The sequence below is a fragment of the Poromitra crassiceps genome (assembly GCF_964638095.1).
Source record: "Poromitra crassiceps genome assembly, chromosome: 11".
Taxonomy (NCBI): Eukaryota; Metazoa; Chordata; class Actinopteri; order Beryciformes; family Melamphaidae; genus Poromitra; species Poromitra crassiceps.
Window position 1 is genome coordinate 51,516,018 of NC_139643.1, and position 21,675 is coordinate 51,537,692.

At 43.7% G+C, this 21,675-nt stretch overlaps 2 protein-coding genes across 2 annotated transcripts in view; both read right to left on the reverse strand.

The window, feature by feature from the left end:
- Positions 1–2,214: 2,214 nt before the first annotated feature.
- On the reverse strand, positions 2,215–5,382 carry LOC310785103 (uncharacterized protein; the record flags this gene model as incomplete). Its single annotated transcript, XM_083646089.1, has 2 exons — positions 2,215–4,485; positions 5,223–5,382. The coding sequence occupies 2 exons, from the start codon at positions 5,380–5,382 to the stop codon at positions 2,900–2,902; spliced, it is 1,746 nt and encodes a 581-aa protein (XP_083502215.1). The 3' UTR covers positions 2,215–2,899.
- Positions 5,383–13,034: 7,652 nt separating this feature from the next.
- Positions 13,035–21,675, reverse strand: part of thsd7aa (thrombospondin, type I, domain containing 7Aa) — a gene marked incomplete at both ends in the record, with an annotated part of 165,192 nt that continues 156,551 nt past the window's right edge. Inside the window, 3 exons of the mRNA XM_083646090.1 lie at positions 13,035–13,122; positions 15,665–15,752; positions 16,850–17,063. Coding sequence (XP_083502216.1) covers positions 13,035–13,122; positions 15,665–15,752; positions 16,850–17,063 — 390 coding nt within the window. The remainder of the gene's footprint in view (positions 13,123–15,664; positions 15,753–16,849; positions 17,064–21,675) is intronic.

A 21,675-nucleotide genomic window follows, 5' to 3' on the forward strand; every position in this document is an offset into this window, starting at 1 on the left:
GGTTTTTGTGCTGGTCTGTTTCTAAAAGATCACCTGACACAACCAGGCAGCTATACATCCTGCGTTGGAGAGTGTGTGGTTGTTCTTAACTACACCACGACGGGACCTGTTGACTTTGTTGTGAACGTTATTGCTCACATTACTGTCATTTTAGTTCTGTATATGAGAGTATTTGTGGTAGCTGTGTCTCAGGCTCCTTCCATGCGATCCCACATTGTGACTGTCGCACTCCAGCATCCAGTGACGTTAACTGCTAAGAAATCTGAAATGAAAGCAGCCAGGACTCTTGGATGTTGTCATAGTTGTGTTTTCTAATGTGTACCTTTCCATTTGACTGTATGTGTCTTGCAGGCCAGCAGACTGACTTAATCATCAGTGTTGGGGGCTGGCTATTGTATTTTAACTCCTGTCTAAATCCTGTCATCTATGCATCTGCTGCCATCCGGCCTTCGCTTGTGTGTCCCACGGACCACCAAAAACTGGTACAAATATTCCTTTGTCCCTTCCTCCATCCGAGCAGTGAATGCTGCTGGAGGAAGGAAAAAATGACTGAGGAATTAACGTTTCATCAATCTGCTGTACCAGCAGTCGGCTCTTTTATGTTCTTAGCTCTTCTTATGTTTTTTAATTTGTTTTTATACTGTTTTATCAGCCGTATCAGCCGCTGGCTCATCCCGATTTTAAGTTATTAGTGTCGTTTTATTTTATTTTATCGGCCGCACTAGACGTATGCTCTTTTATATTGGCTCATCTTATGTCTAAATGTTGTTATATCCTGTTTATTTATGTCATTGTACGTATGGTATTGCACTTGCACTATGTTTTTATGTTTCAAGCCTCTATGCCTGCTATAATCCAATTTGCCCTTTGGGACATTAATAAACTACTTGAACTTGAACTTGATGACCTTTTCTACCCCTGGTTTAGAAAATCGATTCATCTTATTGTTAGACTTCAGATACTGCAGCCTAACTCCTGCGAGGCTAACATAATGGGAATGTTTCGATGAAGCAGGGATGCATTTGTTCCCTCGTTGAGTTGGTGAATTCACAGAGATGATTGATGATGAAACAAAGGAGATGATCGTGGACCTTAGGAAGACCGGCAGCCTCCCCCTCCACATTGGGCGATCAGCTGTTGAGGTGGTCTCCTGCAAGGTCTCCTCGGCTCATTCGAGACTTTGTCACACACAGCAACAAACACACTGGATGAATTGAAAGGTAAAGAAGAAGATCATTAAATCTCTTCCTTTCCATCAATCATTCAATCAATCGATCAATTTGATTTATATAGCGCCAAATCATACCAAGAGCTATCGCAAGGTGCTTTACAAATAGAGCAGGTAGAAGAGCAGGCTCCTTATTTTAGACCCATCAAATGAAACACTTCTCAAATGCACCGGCTATTTGACTGCAAGTCATGTGGCAACATGAGCAGGCACTAAGGCCATGTTCAGACTGCAGGCAAATCTGATTTGATTCTCAAGTCAGATTTTTGATTAGTTTCCCAAATCTGATTTGGGAGTGTGTCCACACTGCCACAAATCTGATTTGAGAGTGTGTCCACACTGCCACAAATCTGATTTGGGCAAGTGTTCACGTCGGATCTGTGTGTCCAGACAGCACCAACCTATCTGCATGGGTTACTGTGGTAACGACATAGGCGTCAGTAAACTGAAACTGCAAAAGACACTCAAATGCCATTTGGGTGGTGGAATCAATCCGTTCTTCTCTAAGTGCTGTGTTTGACACCATCGACCACAGAATTCTTCTGAACAGACTGGAACCGTAGCAGTATCGTAGGGTAGTCATGAGGGGCCCCAGTAGTCATGAGGGGCCCCAGTGCAAGCAATTTTAATGGGGCCCTACACACTAGTTACGAAGTGAAGACACACAAGCAATGCGTGCGCGCGTGCACACACGCATACACACACACACACACACACACACACACATATATATGTATATATACACATATGTGTGTGTGTGTGTGTGTGTGTGTGTGTGTGTGTGTATATATATATATATATATACTATATATATATATATATATGTGTATATATTACATATATGATAACTAAAGAAAAATAATACAAAAACATAGAAGAAATAACCAAATGTAAAAACTGTAAAAAAACAAAGAAAATGCTCAGCTCTGCCTTTATAAAAGTCATGTGGAAACATTTACAATTGCATTAAAAAACATACTAAAACACACTTTTTAGGCAAGTACTTATTCAAAACAAATTATCCAGAAAAAAAAACTTCTGTTTGGTTTTACGGTGGAACAGAAGAAGAAGAACATCTGGGTTGACTTGCAGGGTTGACTGTAGTTAGCTGTTATGTAGCTTAGCATGATAAACCTTGCTGACATTTATGTTTTTGAGAATATAGACGATTCATTTGAATTCGATGGCCGCCCGTATGGAATGACGTCATATATGGATTACAAGCAGCAGTGGGGGATATGGCGGGAGCTGCTATCTATGTGACAGACAGCAAACAGAGCAGGCTGGCAGCGGCGCGGAGGTAAATAGAGCGCTCATATTCTTGTTGCCTCTATAATATAATAAGCATATGAGCTGCTGTGTAGGAAAATAATCTATATACAGGACATGAATACAGGCATTTCACATGCCCTGTTTTCCTCGTTTTCAGGTCACAGTTCAAAACAAATTATCGTTTCATCAAAGAATATAAAACCAAACTTGTCAGGGTAGAAAGAAGTTCCAGGGTGAAAAAAAACGGAATTCTCCTTTAATTACCACTGGGTCACTACATCAAAGGACGTGACCCAGTGGTTATTAAAAGAAAAAAACAGTTTCTCTCCTATGTGGACTGTATGTGGACTCTCATGTGTTTCTCTCCTATGTGGACTGTATGTGGACTCTCATGTGTCTCTATGTGGACTGTATGTGGACTCTCATGTGTCTCTTCAAGTCTCCTTTACTACTAAAACGTTTGTCACAAACTGAGCAGCTGAAAGGTCTTTCTCCTGTGTGAGTTCTTATGTGTAAAGTTAATGCGGCACTCTGCCTAAATGTTTTACCGCAAACTGAGCAGCTAAAGGGTTTCTCCCCTGTGTGGACTCTCATGTGTTTATCCAATTCCCCTTTACTACGGAAACTTTTCTCACAAACTGAGCAGCTGAAAGGTTTTTCCCCTGTATGGATTCTCATGTGCATAACCAGGTCAGAACTCCGACTGAACGTTTTACCACAAACTGCACAGATATATTGTTTCTTCCCTATGTGTACTCTCATGTGTGACCTTAATGTGTCACTCAGGCCGAATATTTTACCACAAACTGTGCATTCGAAAGGTTTTTCCTCCGTATGGATTCTCACGTGTGACGTTAATGTTCTACTAAGGCTGAATTTTTGACCACAAACTGTGCAGCTAAATGGTTTCTCACCACAACACATATGGCTTTTGAGGAGTGAACGGTAGTTAAATCTTCTCCCACAAACACTACAAGTGAACGGTTTTTCGCCTGTATGGATTCTCATGTGTACAACCAGGTCTGAACTCCGGCTGAATGTTTTACCACAAACGGAGCAGCAAAAGGGTTTCTCCCCAGTGTGGACTCTCATGTGTCTCTTCAAGTGTCCTTTACCACTAAAACTTTTGTCACAAGCTGAGCAGCTGAAAGGTTTTCCCCCTGTATGAGTTATCATGTGTAAAGTTAATCCTGCATTCCCCCTGAATGTTTTACCACAAATTGAGCAGATAAATGTTTCCTCTCCAGTGTGGATTCTCATGTGTCTCTTCAAGTCTACTTTACGACTAAAACTTTTGTTACAAACTGAGCAGCTGAAAGGTTTCTCTCCAGTGTGGATCCTCATATTTGTCTTCATGTCTCCTTTCTGAGTAAAGCTTTGGTCACAAAATGAGCAGCTGAAAGGTTTCTCTCCTGTGTGGATTCTCATGTGTGTCTTCAGATGCTCTTTTCGACTAAAACGTTTGCCACACACTAAGCAAATTAAGGGTGTCACCCCGGTATGAGATCCCATATCACTTTGAGCAATCCCATTGGTATTTACTGAGTCTAAAATTGACTGAGGTTCTCTAGTCTCCTTCCAATCATCACCATCATCACTGTCTGCAGGCTCAGGTCCAGAAGAGTCTGAAGTCTTGCCAGCACTAGTTGGTTGTAAATGACTAGCTGGATATAAGTTCCTGGCTGGTTCTGATATGCCACAGTTCTCTTCATCAGCTTCAGTTTCCATCTGTTCAGTTGAGCTGCTGGCTAGAGGCTCTCCTGCTCTGTTCTCCTCAGTTTGGCTTTGATGAGGCTGTGAGGACTGAGGTTTCTCTTCATCATCTTGAAGCTGCTCTCCCCCCTGACTGGTCCAGAGTTCCTCCTGTTCCTCTTTAATGTGTGGGGGCTCTGGGTCCTGCTGGTCCAGACTGGAGCTCCACTCCTGCTGCTCAGGAGCGACGGCTTCTTTACAGACCACGAGCTGCTGGCCATCTGGGGGCAAGGCTGAAATGCACACACACACACATTAAGGAAAATTGTCAGGTGTTCAGAGTAAAACAACACCCTTGAAGGGTGTTGTTTGCCAAGGAGAGATTTAAATGTGTCGGACCTCCATTGATTTACCAGTAAAAAAAAAAGGGCAATTACCGGATAGTGGAAACCCTGCAATTAACGTTAAGTAAACAAAAAACATATTTCTTTCTATACATCAAAATAACTTCCATTCCTATTCTTGCACCACCTAATTTATATAAATTCAAGCACTTCCAATGACCCATGGCTATTTATGTCTATTTTCAAAAACTAAGGCCTTGATTTTTGTCACGGTGAGTAGATGGTGTGATGAGTGGACCCAAGTGCAGACAACAGCAGGAGGCGGATGATGAGTAAACCAAAAACTGTATATTTAATGAAATAACAGGTAACATAAAGACAGGTAACAGGGACAGAACACACGTGAACTTGATGATGACCAGACAAAGACTGAGAGGTGAACAGGAACCTAAATACACAGAGGGAAGTGATCACACATGGAAAACAGCTGAGTGATTACAAACAAGACACAGACTGGAGACTAACATAGATCTGCTGGACCTAGACAGTGAAACATGAGGAACCTGAGGGGACTTGAGACATAGGGAAAGTGTGACAGTCACAATCGTGACAATTTTTTTCTCACAAATTCACAAACTTTCAAGGATTTCGAGGACCCATGGGAACCCTGCTGTCAGTGTTCTCACCAGTAGCGGTGGGGTTGGCGGTGGCCGGCCTGCCAGACTTGGTGGGGGCGGGAGGTGGTTTGGGGGCGTTCTTCGGGGGTCGTCCTCGTTTCCTTTTGACTGGTGGCGGCTCGTCAGGGGCAGGTACAGGCACGGTGGCTATTCTCTGAGACAGCTCCATGCCTTCCTCTTCCTGTAGCAGTGTCACAGGCTAGTGAAAAACATAAATCAACATTCCACATCAACATCATAATAGGACGAATCATTGTGACGTCACTTGCCACCCAGAAATGTGGAACCCCGCGGCAGTTAATAGTATGAGTTGTGCCAAACAAACGTTAATATCTCAAAAACGATACATCACATCGCTTATATTTTGACATTCTGAGTGAGAGCAGAAGTAGCTCAAGAGTTTGATGTATAATATATGCATGTCGTGTTAAAGTTGTGTGAACTGTTGCAGTTTTTTAAATGTAAACAGAGTCAGACACACAAGCCTCGTGCCACTTGGGCTCCATAGGGTTCCATTGCCGTTGCCACCCAGTGACGCGGTTTGTTTACCAAAATGCTGCTCGGCTGATCCCTCGTATACATATTGTATTATGTAAATAGGGATGGGTATCGTTTGGATTTTATCGATACCAGTACTGCTTATTGATACTGATACTTATCGATACTACTCTCCATAATTTGGTGCAATAAATAAAGACATCAGATGATGATGACATCAGATGATTCATAAGTTATTTTATATTACAAATTAAATTCCTGAGAGGCCTATAGAGCTCAACAGTCATGTGACATTTCTTGCCCCGGAAGTGAACTTTGTGGAGCATTTCGGGTATTGTGACACCGGTCCAAGTTCTGAAAAACCGGATTTATAGTCTCTAAAAAGCAAATTAACTATGGAGACACTACAAACAGCCCCCCCCCCCCCCCCCCCCCCCGTCCCCCAATACTTTCCTTATGCGACTACGCTGCGTGACGCTAGTTCAGAGTGAGGAACAGAGAACAGCTGAACAAGGCTAAGTGGAGGGCGGTAATACAGCAGAGCGAACCACTTCCAAACATGAGATTTTACATCACAAAGTGCTTCTTGGGAGACAATATGTATGCCGAATTGGAGAGTGGCGTCTAATGATTCATAATGTTTGTTTATGATGTTCTGGTGGTATATTCAATTGACCGATAGACAGGGCCACATTTATTTGCCAGATGAATGGAGTTTGGTGTGACTGCTATTAGCCTAGCAATCACCATTTCACTCCATAATAATACGTTAAGCACAGCATTGATACACATTTATTGCTTATCATCATCATAATCATCGCCATAGCGCTGATACAGCCAGTAAGTGAGAGCTAACCCCGCTAACTAACGTTAGCATGATGCGCTCATACCGTTCTTTTAATACATCCATGGCTCATACAGCCAGTAAGGGAGAGCTAACCCCGCTAACTAACGTTAGCATGATGCATCCTACTACATAGCAACTTGGGACTGTGACAGAAAGGGAAACTTGCCTCTTATGGACGCACACAGGCCTTCAGTTTGAACCAAATTAAAATAACAACACGGATTGCCACATTAGCGTTCATATAGCCTATTTAACTAAGGAACGTATGTGATTTATTTAAATGTCCGCTATCAAGAGTAATTCAGTTGGTTAAAGAAATCGCTGGGCTGGGCGGAAAGTGTTTTGGTGTGGGAGGAGATTCGAGCTGTCAAAAGGGAACAAAGCCTCTCTCCTGTCTAATCCTAGTCTGGGCACCTTCCACCCCGCTTTTTGTCATGGGGGCGTAAACCCCGGACCCAGAATTAACACCGGATGGCAATGCGCCTAACAACGTCTTTGTTGCCGTTAGCTTGACGCGGTGATGTTACCTAAACTAGAGTCTGATCAAAACAAAGCTAGCGTTACATAAAACAAAACGTTTATGCAATATGGCATCTCCGCCACCACCGCCTGACACACCGGTCAAAACGGTGAAAGAGGATTCTGATACTTGGGTCAAATTGTCAAGTTAACGTGAAAGTTGACGAGCTAGAAACGCTGCCATCCGGTCTAGGGCGGGCTCTAGGCGGGAACCAGTAGGGTGACAAAATCAATTGTGGGCGGGAGCCAGGCTCTTTCTCGCCGAGAAGAGCCTGGTGACGCGAGGTTAGTCTAATCCGGCGTTGGATTGCTGCGGAGGCGGGCAGAGGGCGTGGCAGACACAAAGAACTTTTATGGAAAGAACTGAAAGCTCCATATTGCCCCATTGCAACATCAGCGCCCAGCAGCCTCCGCCATTTTTTATTTTTGGAAGCGTGACAGCGCCAAAAGAACCTCGCACAGGCTCGCAGTGGTCAGCTGCGGTAGCGCGGGCCCCTATAATCAGCCTCTCTAAACAGTAACTCAACGGGAGAACACTCTAAATTTCGTGGATTCACATCTTTTCTGGGCGTACTGCAAATCTTGACTGAAGTGGTGTAGTGCAGGGATGTAAAACAACAACCATATTGTGGAAACTAAGCAAAATGTTTCGTTTTCTTTGTTTAGTTTTTTCAAGATAAATAGCTAATGCGGCTGTCGTCCACTCCGTCAGAAGTGTGTTGCCGTGGTTTTAACCTCGGGTCCTTTGCATTTACTATTTATCTTGAAAAAACTAAAAGAAAAAAAAGAAAAATTTTGCTTAGTTTCCACAATATGGTTGTTGTTTTACATCCCTGCACTACACCACTTCAATCAAGATTTACAGTACGCCCAGAAAAGATGTGAATCCACGAAATTTAGAGTGTTCTCCCGTTGAGTTACTGTTTAGAGAGGCTGATTATAGGGGCCCGCGCTACCGCAGCTGACCACTGCGAGGCGCATTCTGTTTCCAAAAATGGCCGGAGTTTCGTCTCTTTCCTTCCATGCTCTTTGGCAGACAGCTCGCTTCTTCTTCTTCTGATTTAAGATTAACAACGAATTGGTGCATTACCTCCACCAACTGGTACGGAGTGTGGATCAGAATCTAGTAGGCTACTGTCAGTGTCTAGTAGTATTTACTAAATGAAAAGAAAATAATAATAATAATAACCTCATATCCTCTCAATCACATTAGTTGTTCTAAGATACTCAAATAGGAATCGACAACACTTGAGATCTTTTGTGGAATATCTACACAGGTCAGGTGTTTATACACCTCTCAGACTCACACTGCACATTTTAACTGTCTACTTGCCTATACTCTTAATATAATCTCTTGAGTGTTATATTATTGTTAGTATGTGTGTGTGTGTGTGTGTGTGTGTGTGTGTGTATCGTATATATATATATATTCCACAAAAGATCTCAAGTGTTGTCGATTCCTATTTGAGTATCTTAGAACAACTAATTTGATATCCTACTATATGCTATATGGTATACTACTTTTTCATTATATATATATATATATATATATATATATATATATATATATATATATATATATAATGTATATATACATACCATATATACATATATATATATATATATATATATATATATACATATATTTAAGCAATATCACATGAGAGGGAGTGCATTGTTGGCTAATATTGGCACTGCTGTGATTCGGTCGCAGGCACGAGGCCGCAGGCCGAGTGCCGAAGATAATCACAGCAGTGCCGATATTAGACAACAATGCACGACCTCGAGTGTGATATTGCTTTTATACAACAGTTCTATTAAACAAAGCTGATTAAAAAAATGACAAAAAGCTGAGAAAATAGATGATTTCTGTATTTATTCCTCCGCCAACAAAAATAGTCCCCCCAGCTTTCTGCTTTGCTGAAAATGTAGCCTAATCAGCCTAATTAACTGCAGGCTGTCTACTCTACTACTGTCTACTCTACAGCTGTGAAGCATTTTGTTGATTAAGGCAGCTGTGAAGCGGAGTGATCTACACACAGTGAAGCGCCAGTGCATTATCATGAAATATAGGCACTCGTAGGATCCCTCTTGTCCAATCAAATTGCTCGGCCGGAACTACCTGTTGTATAAATATATATACATTATATACTGAAAAAGTAGTATACCATTATAATAGCATATCATTTTTTACTTGTATAGAATATATAATGTTGCATTTCTAGCACTATCTTATTACCTTGCCATATGAAATAAGACAGTAAGCAGTGGGCTCTACTAAAAAGCAAGCAACGTTTCAACTTTCAACCCATCTTCATCAGCAACATCATGATGATGACGCACTGCGTGGGTTGAAACGTTGCTTGCTTTGTAGTCGCCAATAAAAATTCCATTCCATTCTGCTCCAGTGTGCAGATAATCACTTTTTTCTTTACTTTCATGTGTATTTGTATCCAGCACCTGGCTTCAAAACAGGTTGGATGTGCACACAAACCACTTCCATTGAAGTTGACCCATGGGACAATCTCTGTTTTGTCTGTTTAATTTCAGTGCATGATGCAACAAAACTTCAATAAATAAGAGAGCAAGTTCAAATATCCCCCTTTATTATTAGCAATTAGTCAAATACATACAAACAAACAGTAGGAAAAGGACAGAGTTCATCAGCGACTTTTTCTTTTTCAATATCGTAAGATAATCAATATCGCTGTAAACACACCCACATTCACGCTCCCACTTTTGTTTTTGTTTTTTGTCTTTGTTTTTGCTTAACAGCTGGTGCAATAAAAAAAGAGAACATTATGGTACACAAATCAATAAAAAAGAAATATTTTGCACGTTATTTACAACTCATATTCCAAGAAATATAAATTAAAACATTCCTTTAACTTACTAGTGTAACTGCAGATTGTGTGACCTTCGGCTTGCGAGGCGCTAACCACTGCACCAAGAGAGCTAGCTCCCTGCTAACCACTGCACCAAGAGAGCTAGCTCCCTGCTAACCACTGGAGAGCTAGCTCCCTGCTAACCACTGCACCAAGAGAGCTAGCTCCCTGCTAACCACTGGAGAGCTAGCTCCCTGCTAACCACTGCACCAAGAGAGCTAGCTCCCTGCTAACCACTGCACCAAGAGAGCTAGCTCCCTGCTAACCACTGCACCAAGAGAGCTAGCTCCCTTGGCGGAGCTGATTAACGGGCCTTTATACTGGGGGAGTGAGTTTAACCAACCTACTCGCTACCACTCGGGACTCACACTCATCCGGTTACACTAGCAACAAACTCCACAGAATAGTAAATCGCCAATATCTGGCAATGATATGATGTCTCCCTCCTCATAAATAATACACTGTTCACTTCTCCCTCCTCATAAATAAAACACTGTTCACTTTGGGCGGATGACCTTTTACTTTACATCGGACAGCTTTTGTGTTTTCAACCCACTTGGTGCAGAAGCGGCTGCCTCTCCGCTCATAACTTGCATATATGCTGTGACTTGTATTCAGACTTGACGACTGCAGAGACTCTGAGAGAGAGAGAAGGCTAGAGAGAAAAGAGACTCAGAGAGAGAGAGAAGGCTAGAGAGAAAAGAGACTCAGAGAGAGAGAGAAGGCTAGAGAGAAAAGAGACTCAGAGAGAGAAGGCTAGAGAGAAAAGAGACTCTGAGAGAGAGAGAAGGCTAGAGAGAAAAGAGAGAGAGAGAAGGCTAGAGAGAAAAGAGACTCTGAGAGAGAGAGAGCTAGAGAGAAAAGAGACAGAGAGAGAGAAGGCTAGAGAGAAAAGAGACAGAGAGAGAGAGCTAGAGAGAAAAGAGACAGAGAGAGAGAAGGCTAGAGAGAAAAGAGTCTCTGAGGGATCAAAGTGAACTTGTTTAGGGTCTTTCAAACATGAATGTCTGATGTGCTACTGCGTACGATACAACTGCTGTGAGCATTTGTGATGCGAGTTACACACAGTGGACATGAGACAGACATGACATCACTCGCCCTTGAAGACCTACTGTGGAGATTGAGACTCGCTCTGTGTACATGTCCATTCTTACTTTGATTCAAATTGACCCTTCATGTTAAGACTTAGTTGCGTCTTCATGTTAAGACTTAGTTTTGTCTTCATGTTAAGACTTTAGTTTCGTCCTTATGTTAAGACTTTAGTTTCGTCTTCATGTTAAGACTTAGTTTCGTCTTCATGTTAAGACTTTAGTTTTGTCTTCATGTTAAGACATTAGTTTCGTCTTAATGTTAAGACTTAGTTTCGTCTTCCCTGCGTCCCATTTTCTAGCAATGTGTTTCATGTATTTCCAGCAGCGTTCGCTTGAGTCGATGAGGAAGAAACCAAGAGGTACAAACCATTTACAAAAATAAAAGCAGCAATATTAAGCCACAGTCGAAGAAACAATTAGAGAACAAAATTAAGTCAGGCAGAGATTGGGAAATGTTGTAGCTGTACATACTACCAAGGTAAAGTGGAGACCACAGAGAAAAATCCATATTTACATCGCGTCACATACAAGAGGTAATAGAAGAAAAATATTAACAAACGGTGAGTTCGGTTTGCAAAAAAGTCTACTTTTTTCCCCTAGCACAAGACTGTCCACCAGACAGATTGAGAGAGGCAGTTTCCTATGGCGTAAGCTAGACATAAGTACATCATCATGCTGCACTAATATAGTGCAAAGATATGCCTGAAGACGGAGGGGGGAGAGGCAGGCAAACATGGGCTGAAACGTGTTACACTTTCCTACTCTCGCTTGAGCTTTCCTTGGAAAACGGATCCAGTCCAGAACAACACAGAGCGATGGGACAAACAATGGCAAGTGTCCTTCACAGATGATCCCACAAAATAAATCAATAAAGAGACAACAGCTTGAGATGTTCTTGGAGCTTCTTGGAGCTACTTGGAGCTGTGTTTTCGGGTGACCCTCTCTTCTTGTAACTGTGTTTTCGGGTCACCCTCTCTTCTTGGAACTGTGTTTTCGGGTGACCCTCTCTTCTTGGAACTGTGTTTTCGGGTCACCCTCTCTTCTTGGAACTGTGTTTTCGGGTCACCCTCTCTTCTTGGAACTGTGTTTTCGGGTGACCCTCTCTTCTTGGAGCTGTGTTTTCGGGTGACCCTCTCTTCTTGGAACTGTGTTTTCGGGTGACCCTCTCTTCTTGGAGCTGTGTTTTCGGGTGACCCTCTCTTCTTGGAACTGTGTTTTCGGGTCACCCTCTCTTCTTGGAACTGTGTTTTCGGGTGACCCTCTCTTCTTGGAGCTGTGTTTTCGGGTGACCCTCTCTTCTTGGAACTGTGTTTTCGGGTGACCCTCTCCTCCAACGACCTTCGTTTTGACTTTACTGAGAGTAAATGGCAGAGGAGCAAAGGCAAGACTTCCATAAGAAGAGAAAGAATGAATGAAGGCTCTTGTGAAACAAAGTATCAAAAATGAAAATTAAATAAATAAATAAATAAATAAAGACGAAGGAAACTTCTAGGTGACAGATGGACATGGATTCAGTTTGGGTTCCTTTGTGTTTTTTGCTCATTGAGATTGAGGTTACTCTTTCCATTGAAATCAGTCGGTAATCTTCCCAGAGGATGCGGATGTTGGTTGAGCCATGCCCACTGGCAGCCTGACATCAAGGGGTTTCCGTGGTAACCCGTCTAGGATGGCTGTGTGTTGGAACCAGGAGGACTTCTACATGTCGGCATGGTAACCCCTGTAGGATGGCTGTGTGTTGGAACCAGGAGGACTTCTACATGTCGGCATGGTAACCCCTGTAGGATGGCTGTGTTGGAACCAGGAGGAGTTCTACATGTCGGCATGGTAACCCGTCTAGGATGGCTGTGTGTTGGAACCAGGAGGACTTCTACATGTCGGCATGGTAACCCGTCTAGGATGGCTGTGTTGGAACCAGGAGGAGTTCTACATGTCGGCATGGTAACCTCTGTAGGATGGCTGTGTTTTGGAACCAGGAGGACTTCTACATGTCGGCATCACCGTCATAGGCCAGGGTCAGCGGCTTCAGACGGTTGTTCATTTGTCGTCGCTGGGGTTTCTTTGGCTTCTTACTAGAGGGGGGGGAAACAGAACATTGGAAGAATATTAGATTTGAGTGTAATGTAACTGTTTACCCTTAAGGCCTTTACACACCAAGAGCGAATAAACGCTAGGAAAATTCACACCAAACATGAGGCGATTTTGTGGTTAAATTACAAATAATAAATAATAAATAAATAATAATAAATAATAAATAAATCCATCACGGCATGAAGAAATGGCACAACGAGGAGAGAGCATGGAGTTCCATTGCTTGAAGCTGAAGTTGTACCACGGCCGCTTTCAGACCTACCTCAGGATGTCTGTGGGACAGTTTGAGTCTAGCAGAGGCTAGCTGTTTGAGGTCAAATATCAGAAGTAATAACTGATAAGTAAGTCTAGTTTGAACACAGTGCCAGCGGTGCACATTTGGCGACCTGAGGGCATTTTGGTGAGCTGAGCGCCGATTTGTAATTTGTGTTCAGCAGGATATTCATAGGCTGTTGAAATTGTTTAATAAACTGCTAAGTGCATCAAGAAAGGCAAAGTATGTTTCTAGCCTACCGAGATTCCAGCTCGCCTCGTTCAAAATATGAGCATTGGTGTGAAAGCCCTGTGAGCCTTCAGAAACCCGTATCAGTCAAAGCCTAATTGAAGACGACACAACTGCCCTGTCATCTGGTCTGCTCCATGAAAACTGCCCTGTCATCTGGTCTGCTCCATGAAAACTGCCCTGTCATCTGGTCTGCTCCATGAAAACTGCCCTGTCATCTGGTCGGCTCCATGAAAACTGCCCTGTCTTATGGTCTGCTCCATGAAAACTGTCCTGTCATCTGGTCTGCTCCATGAAAACTGTCCTGTCATCTGGTCGGCTCCATGAAAACTGTCCTGTCATCTGGTCTGCTCCATGAAAACTGTCCTGTCATCTGGTCTGCTCCATGAAAACTGTCCTGTCATCTGGTCGGCTCCATGAAAACTGTCCTGTCATCTGGTCTGCTCCATGAAAACTGCCCTGTCATCTGGTCTGCTCCATGAAAACTGTCCTGTCATCTGGTCGGCTCCATGAAAACTGCCCTGTCATCTGGTCTGCTCCATGAAAACTGTCCTGTCATCTGGTCTGCTCCATGAAAACGGTCCTGTCATCTGGTCTGCTCCATGAAAACTGCCCTGTCATCTGGTCTGCTCCATGAAAACTGTCCTGTCATCTGGTCTGCTCCATGAAAACTGTCCTGTCATCTGGTCTGCTCCATGAAAACTGTCCTGTCATCTGGTCTGCTCCATGAAAACTGTCCTGTCATCTGGTCTGCTCCATGAAAACTGTCCTGTCATCTGGTCTGCTCCATGAAAACTGCCCTGTCATCTGGTCTGCTCCATGAAAACTGTCCTGTCATCTGGTCTGCTCCATGAAAACTGTCCTGTCATCTGGTCTGCTCCATGAAAACTGTCCTGTCATCTGATCTGCTCCATGAAAACTGTCCTGTCATCTGGTCTGCTCCATGAAAACTGCCCTGTCATCTGGTCTGCTCCATGAAAACTGTCCTGTCATCTGGTCTGCTCCATGAAAACTGTCCTGTCATCTGGTCTGCTCCATGAAAACTGTCCTGTCATCTGGTCTGCTCCATGAAAACTGTCCTGTCATCTGGTCTGCTCCATGAAAACTGCCCTGCTCACCTCCACAGACTGATCCACTCCGCTGACTGCACAGGCACTTAGGAGTTTGGACATGATATGGGTTTGAGAGACCCTAAAGGCCACATGGCTACGTGATGAGGGTTTCAAAATGATGTGGTAGGGGTGACGGGGGCGGTGGTGACGGGGGCGGTGGTGACAGGGGCGGGGGTGACGGGGGCGGGGGTGACAGGGGCGGTGGTGACTGCTGTGGTGGTTCTTGCTGCGGTGGTAGCTGTTGAAGCTGCAGTTGGTGTTGCTGTTGTTGGGTGTCTGCTCGTTCTTCAAGTAGGGTCTGCTGCTGGAACTCCTCTTGCTCTAGCTGCTGGCAGTCAGGACAGGTGTAAGGCAGCGTGTGGCTGTCGCGGTCCATCCAGTAAATCACTTCTGTGGACGACTTGGGGCTCGACTTGTAGCAAAGACAACAACCGCAACAACTGAGTGGTGAGGATGAGATGAGGGAAAGCAAAAGAAAAGAAATGAAGGGACAAAAGATGAGGTGACTCAACATAAAATGGAAAAGAAATTGATGGATGGATGGATGAATGAATGAATGAATGAATATAAGCAGTGATGTTCTGGAGGATAACCCCAGGTCAACTAAGTTTACTCACCTTTCATTTGTTCATGACATAAATTCATAGCATGCATCAAAGTCAGTATCAAACTGATTCTAATGTTATATGAAGAGAGGGTCTTCCAAGGATGGAGAAGTACCATTATTGATGTTGGTCATATTTCAGTTGTTTGCTTTGATGATCCCTGACTGAAGGTCTACCCTCCCTTTGTCCACATCACTGAATCCACGTGATTGACAGAGTGAATGCTAACTAATGTGAGCATGATAGTGAAGGAAAACAGACACACAGTCATATGTGTAAATAAGAGTTAGACCAGCTATCTTACCACGCTAAGTAAGTCATGGAGACTATGAACACGAGTAGAACAAGCGCTCCTGCTGCCACTCCATACACCCACGTCTTCAGCTTGCCATCTAACAGAGAGACAGACAGAGTCATAGTCACAATGAGACAGTGTTGTATTTCTTTGTCTGAGCAGCAGGGGGCAGTAGAGTCCTATACACAATATGTAGCATCCATCCACATTTCTCTGCTCCGATGCTGTGAGGAAATGATTTTGCTCCTCGTGGATCATGAATCTTTCAAAGCGTAACACAAAGGTAACATCAACACGTAACACAAAGGTAACAACATCAACCTGTTCATCCCAGGTGTAGAGCACAGTAATATAAACCTGTTCATCCCAGGTGTAGAACACAGTATTGTTAGAAAGTAAAGACGTCAGCTGTCGCAGAGCATCGATACAGATTTAAACAACGACAAATATGTTCTGACAATGATGGTGCTAACGAGGACTTTTCTGTGTACACGGCTCCTCCACCTGCAGTTTTGATCAGTGAACAGCTCGTAACGCACATGTCCAAATCAATATCTACCAATTCAACACACATGTTCAATTCAAATTCACTGCCTTTGTGCCTTGTTATAAATTGTGTATATACATATTGATGTCTTTAGAATTTTCACTTATTAGATACTGCGTTATTTGATATTTTAGTATATTTTCACAATATAAAATTTGACATTCACATGATTCAGCTGTCATATATCGATAAGAATAGCGACGGCGCGGCAAAAAGGCCACACCTGCTAAGTGCAAAACCCTATTCAATTTCTACGAGCAAAAGAATAAATCAACATTTTCTGTGGTTGTTTTTCTGTGTTCTAACTTCTAATAATTTATCGAAATGTATTTGGTGTACGTAATTGGTGACCTTTTCACAATGGTAAAACAACAGCAAGATCATTCAAACGTTTCTGTCAGAATGCTCATGTACATTTGCACAGAAGTTTGTCAACTTGTTAGCATGTTATGCTTGTTGTGACTTCCAGGAAATAAACATGTTAATGATAATGTAGAAGGCCGGTCCTTTCTGTGTGGCGTTTATATGATGTAGCATATGATGTAATGGTGCTATGTAAAGTCCTTTCAGACATGCTTGTGTGATAACGGGCTATAAACAGAACTGAACTGAACGGTCAAACGGTGGTTGAAGTGCGTTAGCGTTACCTGGACCGAAGGGCTGCAGGAACCAGGTGCGTCCGGCCCGGCCCGGGGCGCTGGCTGCAGGCTGGGTGGGGTAGAAGGCCCTGATGGTCTTGACGTCGGCCCTGTTGTCACCGGCTGTGGGGATCTCCAGCACGGGGATGACGGTGCACTGGTCCAGCAGGCCGTCAGACGTCATCACTTCAGTGTAGCCCTCCTCACAGCCGCACACACCCGCCTGACGGAGCAAGGTGGTGAGCATGGTCTGTCTCAGAATACACACTACATTTCCCAGAAACCCCCTCCCTGAAGACCATCAACATTGTCATAGAGTGATATGTGACTGATGTGTATTGTCAGACACCCCTTGTTTATTTATGATATTGTAATTTACGTCTTTGCCCAGAGAGTCAAACAGGAAGTGGGAGTGGCTTAGAGATTATATCTGTGGATTTCAGGTGCGCAGCGGCCTCTCTGCCATTGACTGAAGCCGAACTCTGGAGCGTTCTGTGTTATTGTGACAAGGTTTGGATGGTACTAGACACGAGCTTGATCCTATTTTGAGAGCCAGACTCTGTCACAACATGTTGGAAGCAATGGTTGGAAGTGATTTTTACATCCTCCTTTCACTCCTTCCACCATCTGCTGCCAGAAACTGCCTTTGCTCTGCTTTGTGCCATAAAGCAATCCAGGAGATTTCCTGCTAAATCTGACCTGGTGGCACTCCATGTAAATTGCAGTGTAGAAGCTGGTAGAAGGCGCCAGGCTTCTCAGTGATGGTATTGTTTCTTTATGGTAATTATATTATGAATGTAGTAATAATGACTTATTGATGTTAAAAGCCAGAGTGGTGTGAAAATCAACTTTAACTTTATTATGTCCTCGAAGGGCAATTAGTTTTGCAGCCAGAAACAATACATACAAAGTACATAGACATACAGTACAATCAGGGGGAGGGAGGTGACCTGAATACAGTGGACTAGTACTTTACTTTACTTTACTTTATTGGCATTTAGCAGACGCTTTTATCCAAAGCGACGTGCAGAGATTATGTATAGCACAGCAATAAAAACAGATAGAAAAACAGTAAAAAACCAGCAGCAAACAAAATGTATAGACAGCAATAATAAATACAGATTCACAACACAATCAGATGAAGCAAACTATAAAGTGTACAGTATACAGTTCAGTGTTTAAAAACAGTGAATAGGTGGTGCATGAAGAGATCGGTCAGGGGGGAATCAGATGGGATCTAAAAAGATGTGTTTTTAGTTTTTTGCGAAAAGAAGGTAGTAATGTTTCTGTGGTTCTGATTGCCGGGGGGAGTTCGTTCCACCATTTTGGTGCGAGGTGTGGGAACAGTCGTGAGGTGCAGCGATATGATCCATGAAGCGGTGGAGGGGCGAGACGGCCTGCACTGGTGGAGGGGCGGAGGAAACGGTGGGGGGGTTTGGAATTTGATCATGGATTGTAGGTATGGAGGAGCTGTGGAGTGAACTGCCTTGAAGGTCAGTACTAAAGTCTTGAATTTGATGCGTGCTGAGATGGGTAGCCAATGAAGGTCACGGAAAAGGGGAGTGACATGGGAGAATTTTGGTTGATTAAAGATCAGGCGGGCTGCAGCGTTCTGGATGAGCTGAAGGGGATGAGTAGTGGAGGCAGGGAGGCCGGCGAGGAGGACATTGCAGTAATCAAGGCGAGATATGACAAGTGCTTGGACGAGAAGTTGAGTTGTGGCTATGGTTAAATACGGGCAAATTTTGCGAATATTATAGAGGGAGAACCTACAGGAACGTGCCGTTGCTGCAAGGAAATCGGAGAAGGAGAGATGGCTGTCAATGATTACTCCAAGGTTCTTGGCTGATGGGGACTAGTAGGCCAGCAACTAGTCGTTGGTGACCAACCTTCACATAGTGCAAAATCACAACAGCGATACAATATCACAACAGCAATAAAACAACTAAAAATGTAAAAGACCGTACTGGAAACTGTCCATATAGTGTCAGGATAAAGTGCATACTCATCATCACTATACAGACACAATAACAAACCTTAGCCTAAGAACTCATTACCTTAATTAATTAATTATTGATACCTGATGCAGCATTTGCGTGTATATCCCTCATTTGTGTGTGTATCCCTTTAAGACCGCGAACCACGTGATGCGGTCTTAAAGGGATACACACACAAATGCTGCATCAGGTATCAATGGGTTAAATGGTAGGCGAGCGCTGCTTTGTTTCATGTATCTTGTTTATCAGTCTCACGCAGGCGCAGGACGTGCTAACGTGCTAGTTTAGCGTCGGCTGTAGCCTTTACGGTGTGTTGGCTCCGACACAGGCGATGTGAGGCGACGCAACAGTCAGCATAGTCCTCTGATGTTGTCTTGGTGTGTTCCAGCTCTAAGATACTGCTGTAACAGTCAGCATAGTCCTCTGATGTTGTCTTGGTGTGTTCCAGCTCTAAGATACTGCTGTAACAGTCAGCATAGTCCTCTGATGTTGGCTTGGTGTGTTCCAGCTCTAAGATACTGCTGTAACAGTCAGCATAGTCCTCTGATGTTGTCTTGGTGTGTTCCAGCTCTAAGATACTGCTGTAACAGTCAGCATAGTCCTCTGATGTTGGCTTGGTGTGTTCCAGCACTAAGATACTGCTGTAACAGTCAGCATAGTCCTCTGATGTTGGCTTGGTGTGTTCCAGCACTAAGATACTGCTGTAACAGTCAGCATAGTCCTCTGATGTTGGCTTGGTGTGTTCCAGCGCTAAGATACTGCTGTAACAGTCAGCATAGTCCTCTAATGTTGGCTTGGTGTGTTCCAGCACTAAGATACTGCTGTAACAGTCAGCATAGTCCTCTGATGTTGTCTTGGTGTGTTCCAGCACTAAGATACTGCTGTAACAGTCAGCATAGTCCTCTGATGTTGGCTTGGTGTGTTCCAGCACTAAGATACTGCTGTAACAGTCAGCATAGTCCTCTGATGTTGGCTTGGTGTGTTCCAGCACTAAGATACTGCTGTAACAGTCAGCATAGTCCTCTGATGTTGGCTTGGTGTGTTCCAGCACTAAGATACTGCTGTAACAGTCAGCATAGTCCTCTGATGTTGGCTTGGTGTGTTCCAGCGCTAAGATACTGCTGTAACAGTCAGCATAGTCCTCTGATGTTGGCTTGGTGTGTTCCAGCACTAAGATACTGCTGGATCTCATCATCCCATGGGCTCTGGAACAGTGTGCTGGAGTGCCAGAAGAGGGAAAGTCTGATGCTGCTGACTGGTTTTGATGTAGGGGAACCCTCCCCTCCTCCCCACCTCTCTCTCTCTCTCTCTCTCTCATCCCTCACGCTGCAGGGGGTCCCCAATTCCCCCGACAATCTCTGGAGGATAATCACCGTTAGAAATACCCACAATGCAACAGTGGCTGCGAGCGTTCGTCCGATGGCAGACAGCATAGGAGATGTGGGGATCATTTGCATATCCTCCGTGGCAAACAAAAGAAAGGGGCATGGTGCCGCCCTGCCCGCACAGGCGCACCGCACGCTGCAGGTGCAGGCAGCTACTTTGAAAGCATAGCTTAGAAAGCTACCAACTATACTTCACCATGGAAGTAGTTGAACTACAACAGCAAAGCTACCCTGGGAGAAATGTAGTTTAGTTTTGTAATTAGTTCAAACTAATTTGTAAAAAAAGAAAGAAAAAACATTAAATTGACATTGTACGTGTGACATATATGAAATAAAATTGCCTACAAAAAAGTCACATGCCAGCAAAAATATGCCTCTCAATTGAGAGTATTGAGTGTATTGCAATAGCTGACACCCAATACATTCAATGTTATATTTTTGTTGTTTTGTTGTTTGGAATCTGGGTTCTTCCGGGTTTTATTTATCAGACAAATAAACAGTAAAGACTTGACCACGTCTTAAAAAAAGGATCTGTTGTCTTTTTTGTTTTGTTTTTGTTTTTGACCTTTATTTATACAGGGGGAGTCTCACTGAGAGCAATGTTCTCTTTTTCAGGAGCGCCCTGTTCACATCACACACACACATTCATACCTGGAAGCTGACCAGTACAACCACAGTCTGATCTGCTGGCCACTGATCAGCTCCACTGGAGCGGTTGCTTAAGGTTAGGGTAATAATCTCAGGGCAAGCCGATCAGAGGCAGCATACAGTAGCCTACAGTAGGCTGTGTGTCTTGTCAAGAAGTACAGTAATGTTATTGGGATCCTTCACGGTTTATGCTGCATTAGTTGAGTAGTTAAACTACACAAAAATGACCAAAAAGTAGTTTAACTATTTGACTCACTACGCAAATATGAATGTACCAGTAGTTGAACTACCAGCAAGCTACTGCAAAATGTAGGTAAACTACAGGGGGTCATGGTGGCGCAGTGGTAGTGCTGTACAGTGGTAGTGCTGTCAGTGGTAGTGCTGTCAGTGGTAGTGCTGTACAGTGGTAGTGCTGTCAGTGGTAGTGCTGTCAGTGGTAGTGCTGTACAGTGGTAGTGCTGTACAGTGGTAGTGCTGTCAGTGGTAGTGCTGTACAGTGGTAGTGCTGTCAGTGGTAGTGCTGTCAGTGGTAGTGCTGTCAGTGGTAGTGCTGTACAGTGGTAGTGCTGTACAGTGGTAGTGCTGTCAGTGGTAGTGCTGTACAGTGGTAGTGCTGTCAGTGGTAGTGCTGTACAGTGGTAGTGCTGTCAGTGGTAGTGCTGTCAGTGGTAGTGCTGTCAGTGGTAGTGCTGTCGCCTCACAGCAAGAATGACCTGGCTTCCCTCTGGATTAATCACTGCTGGAAAATATGTGGATATTTTTAATGTCAGATATGATTTTGTCCAGAATTCCATGACGATCTGTA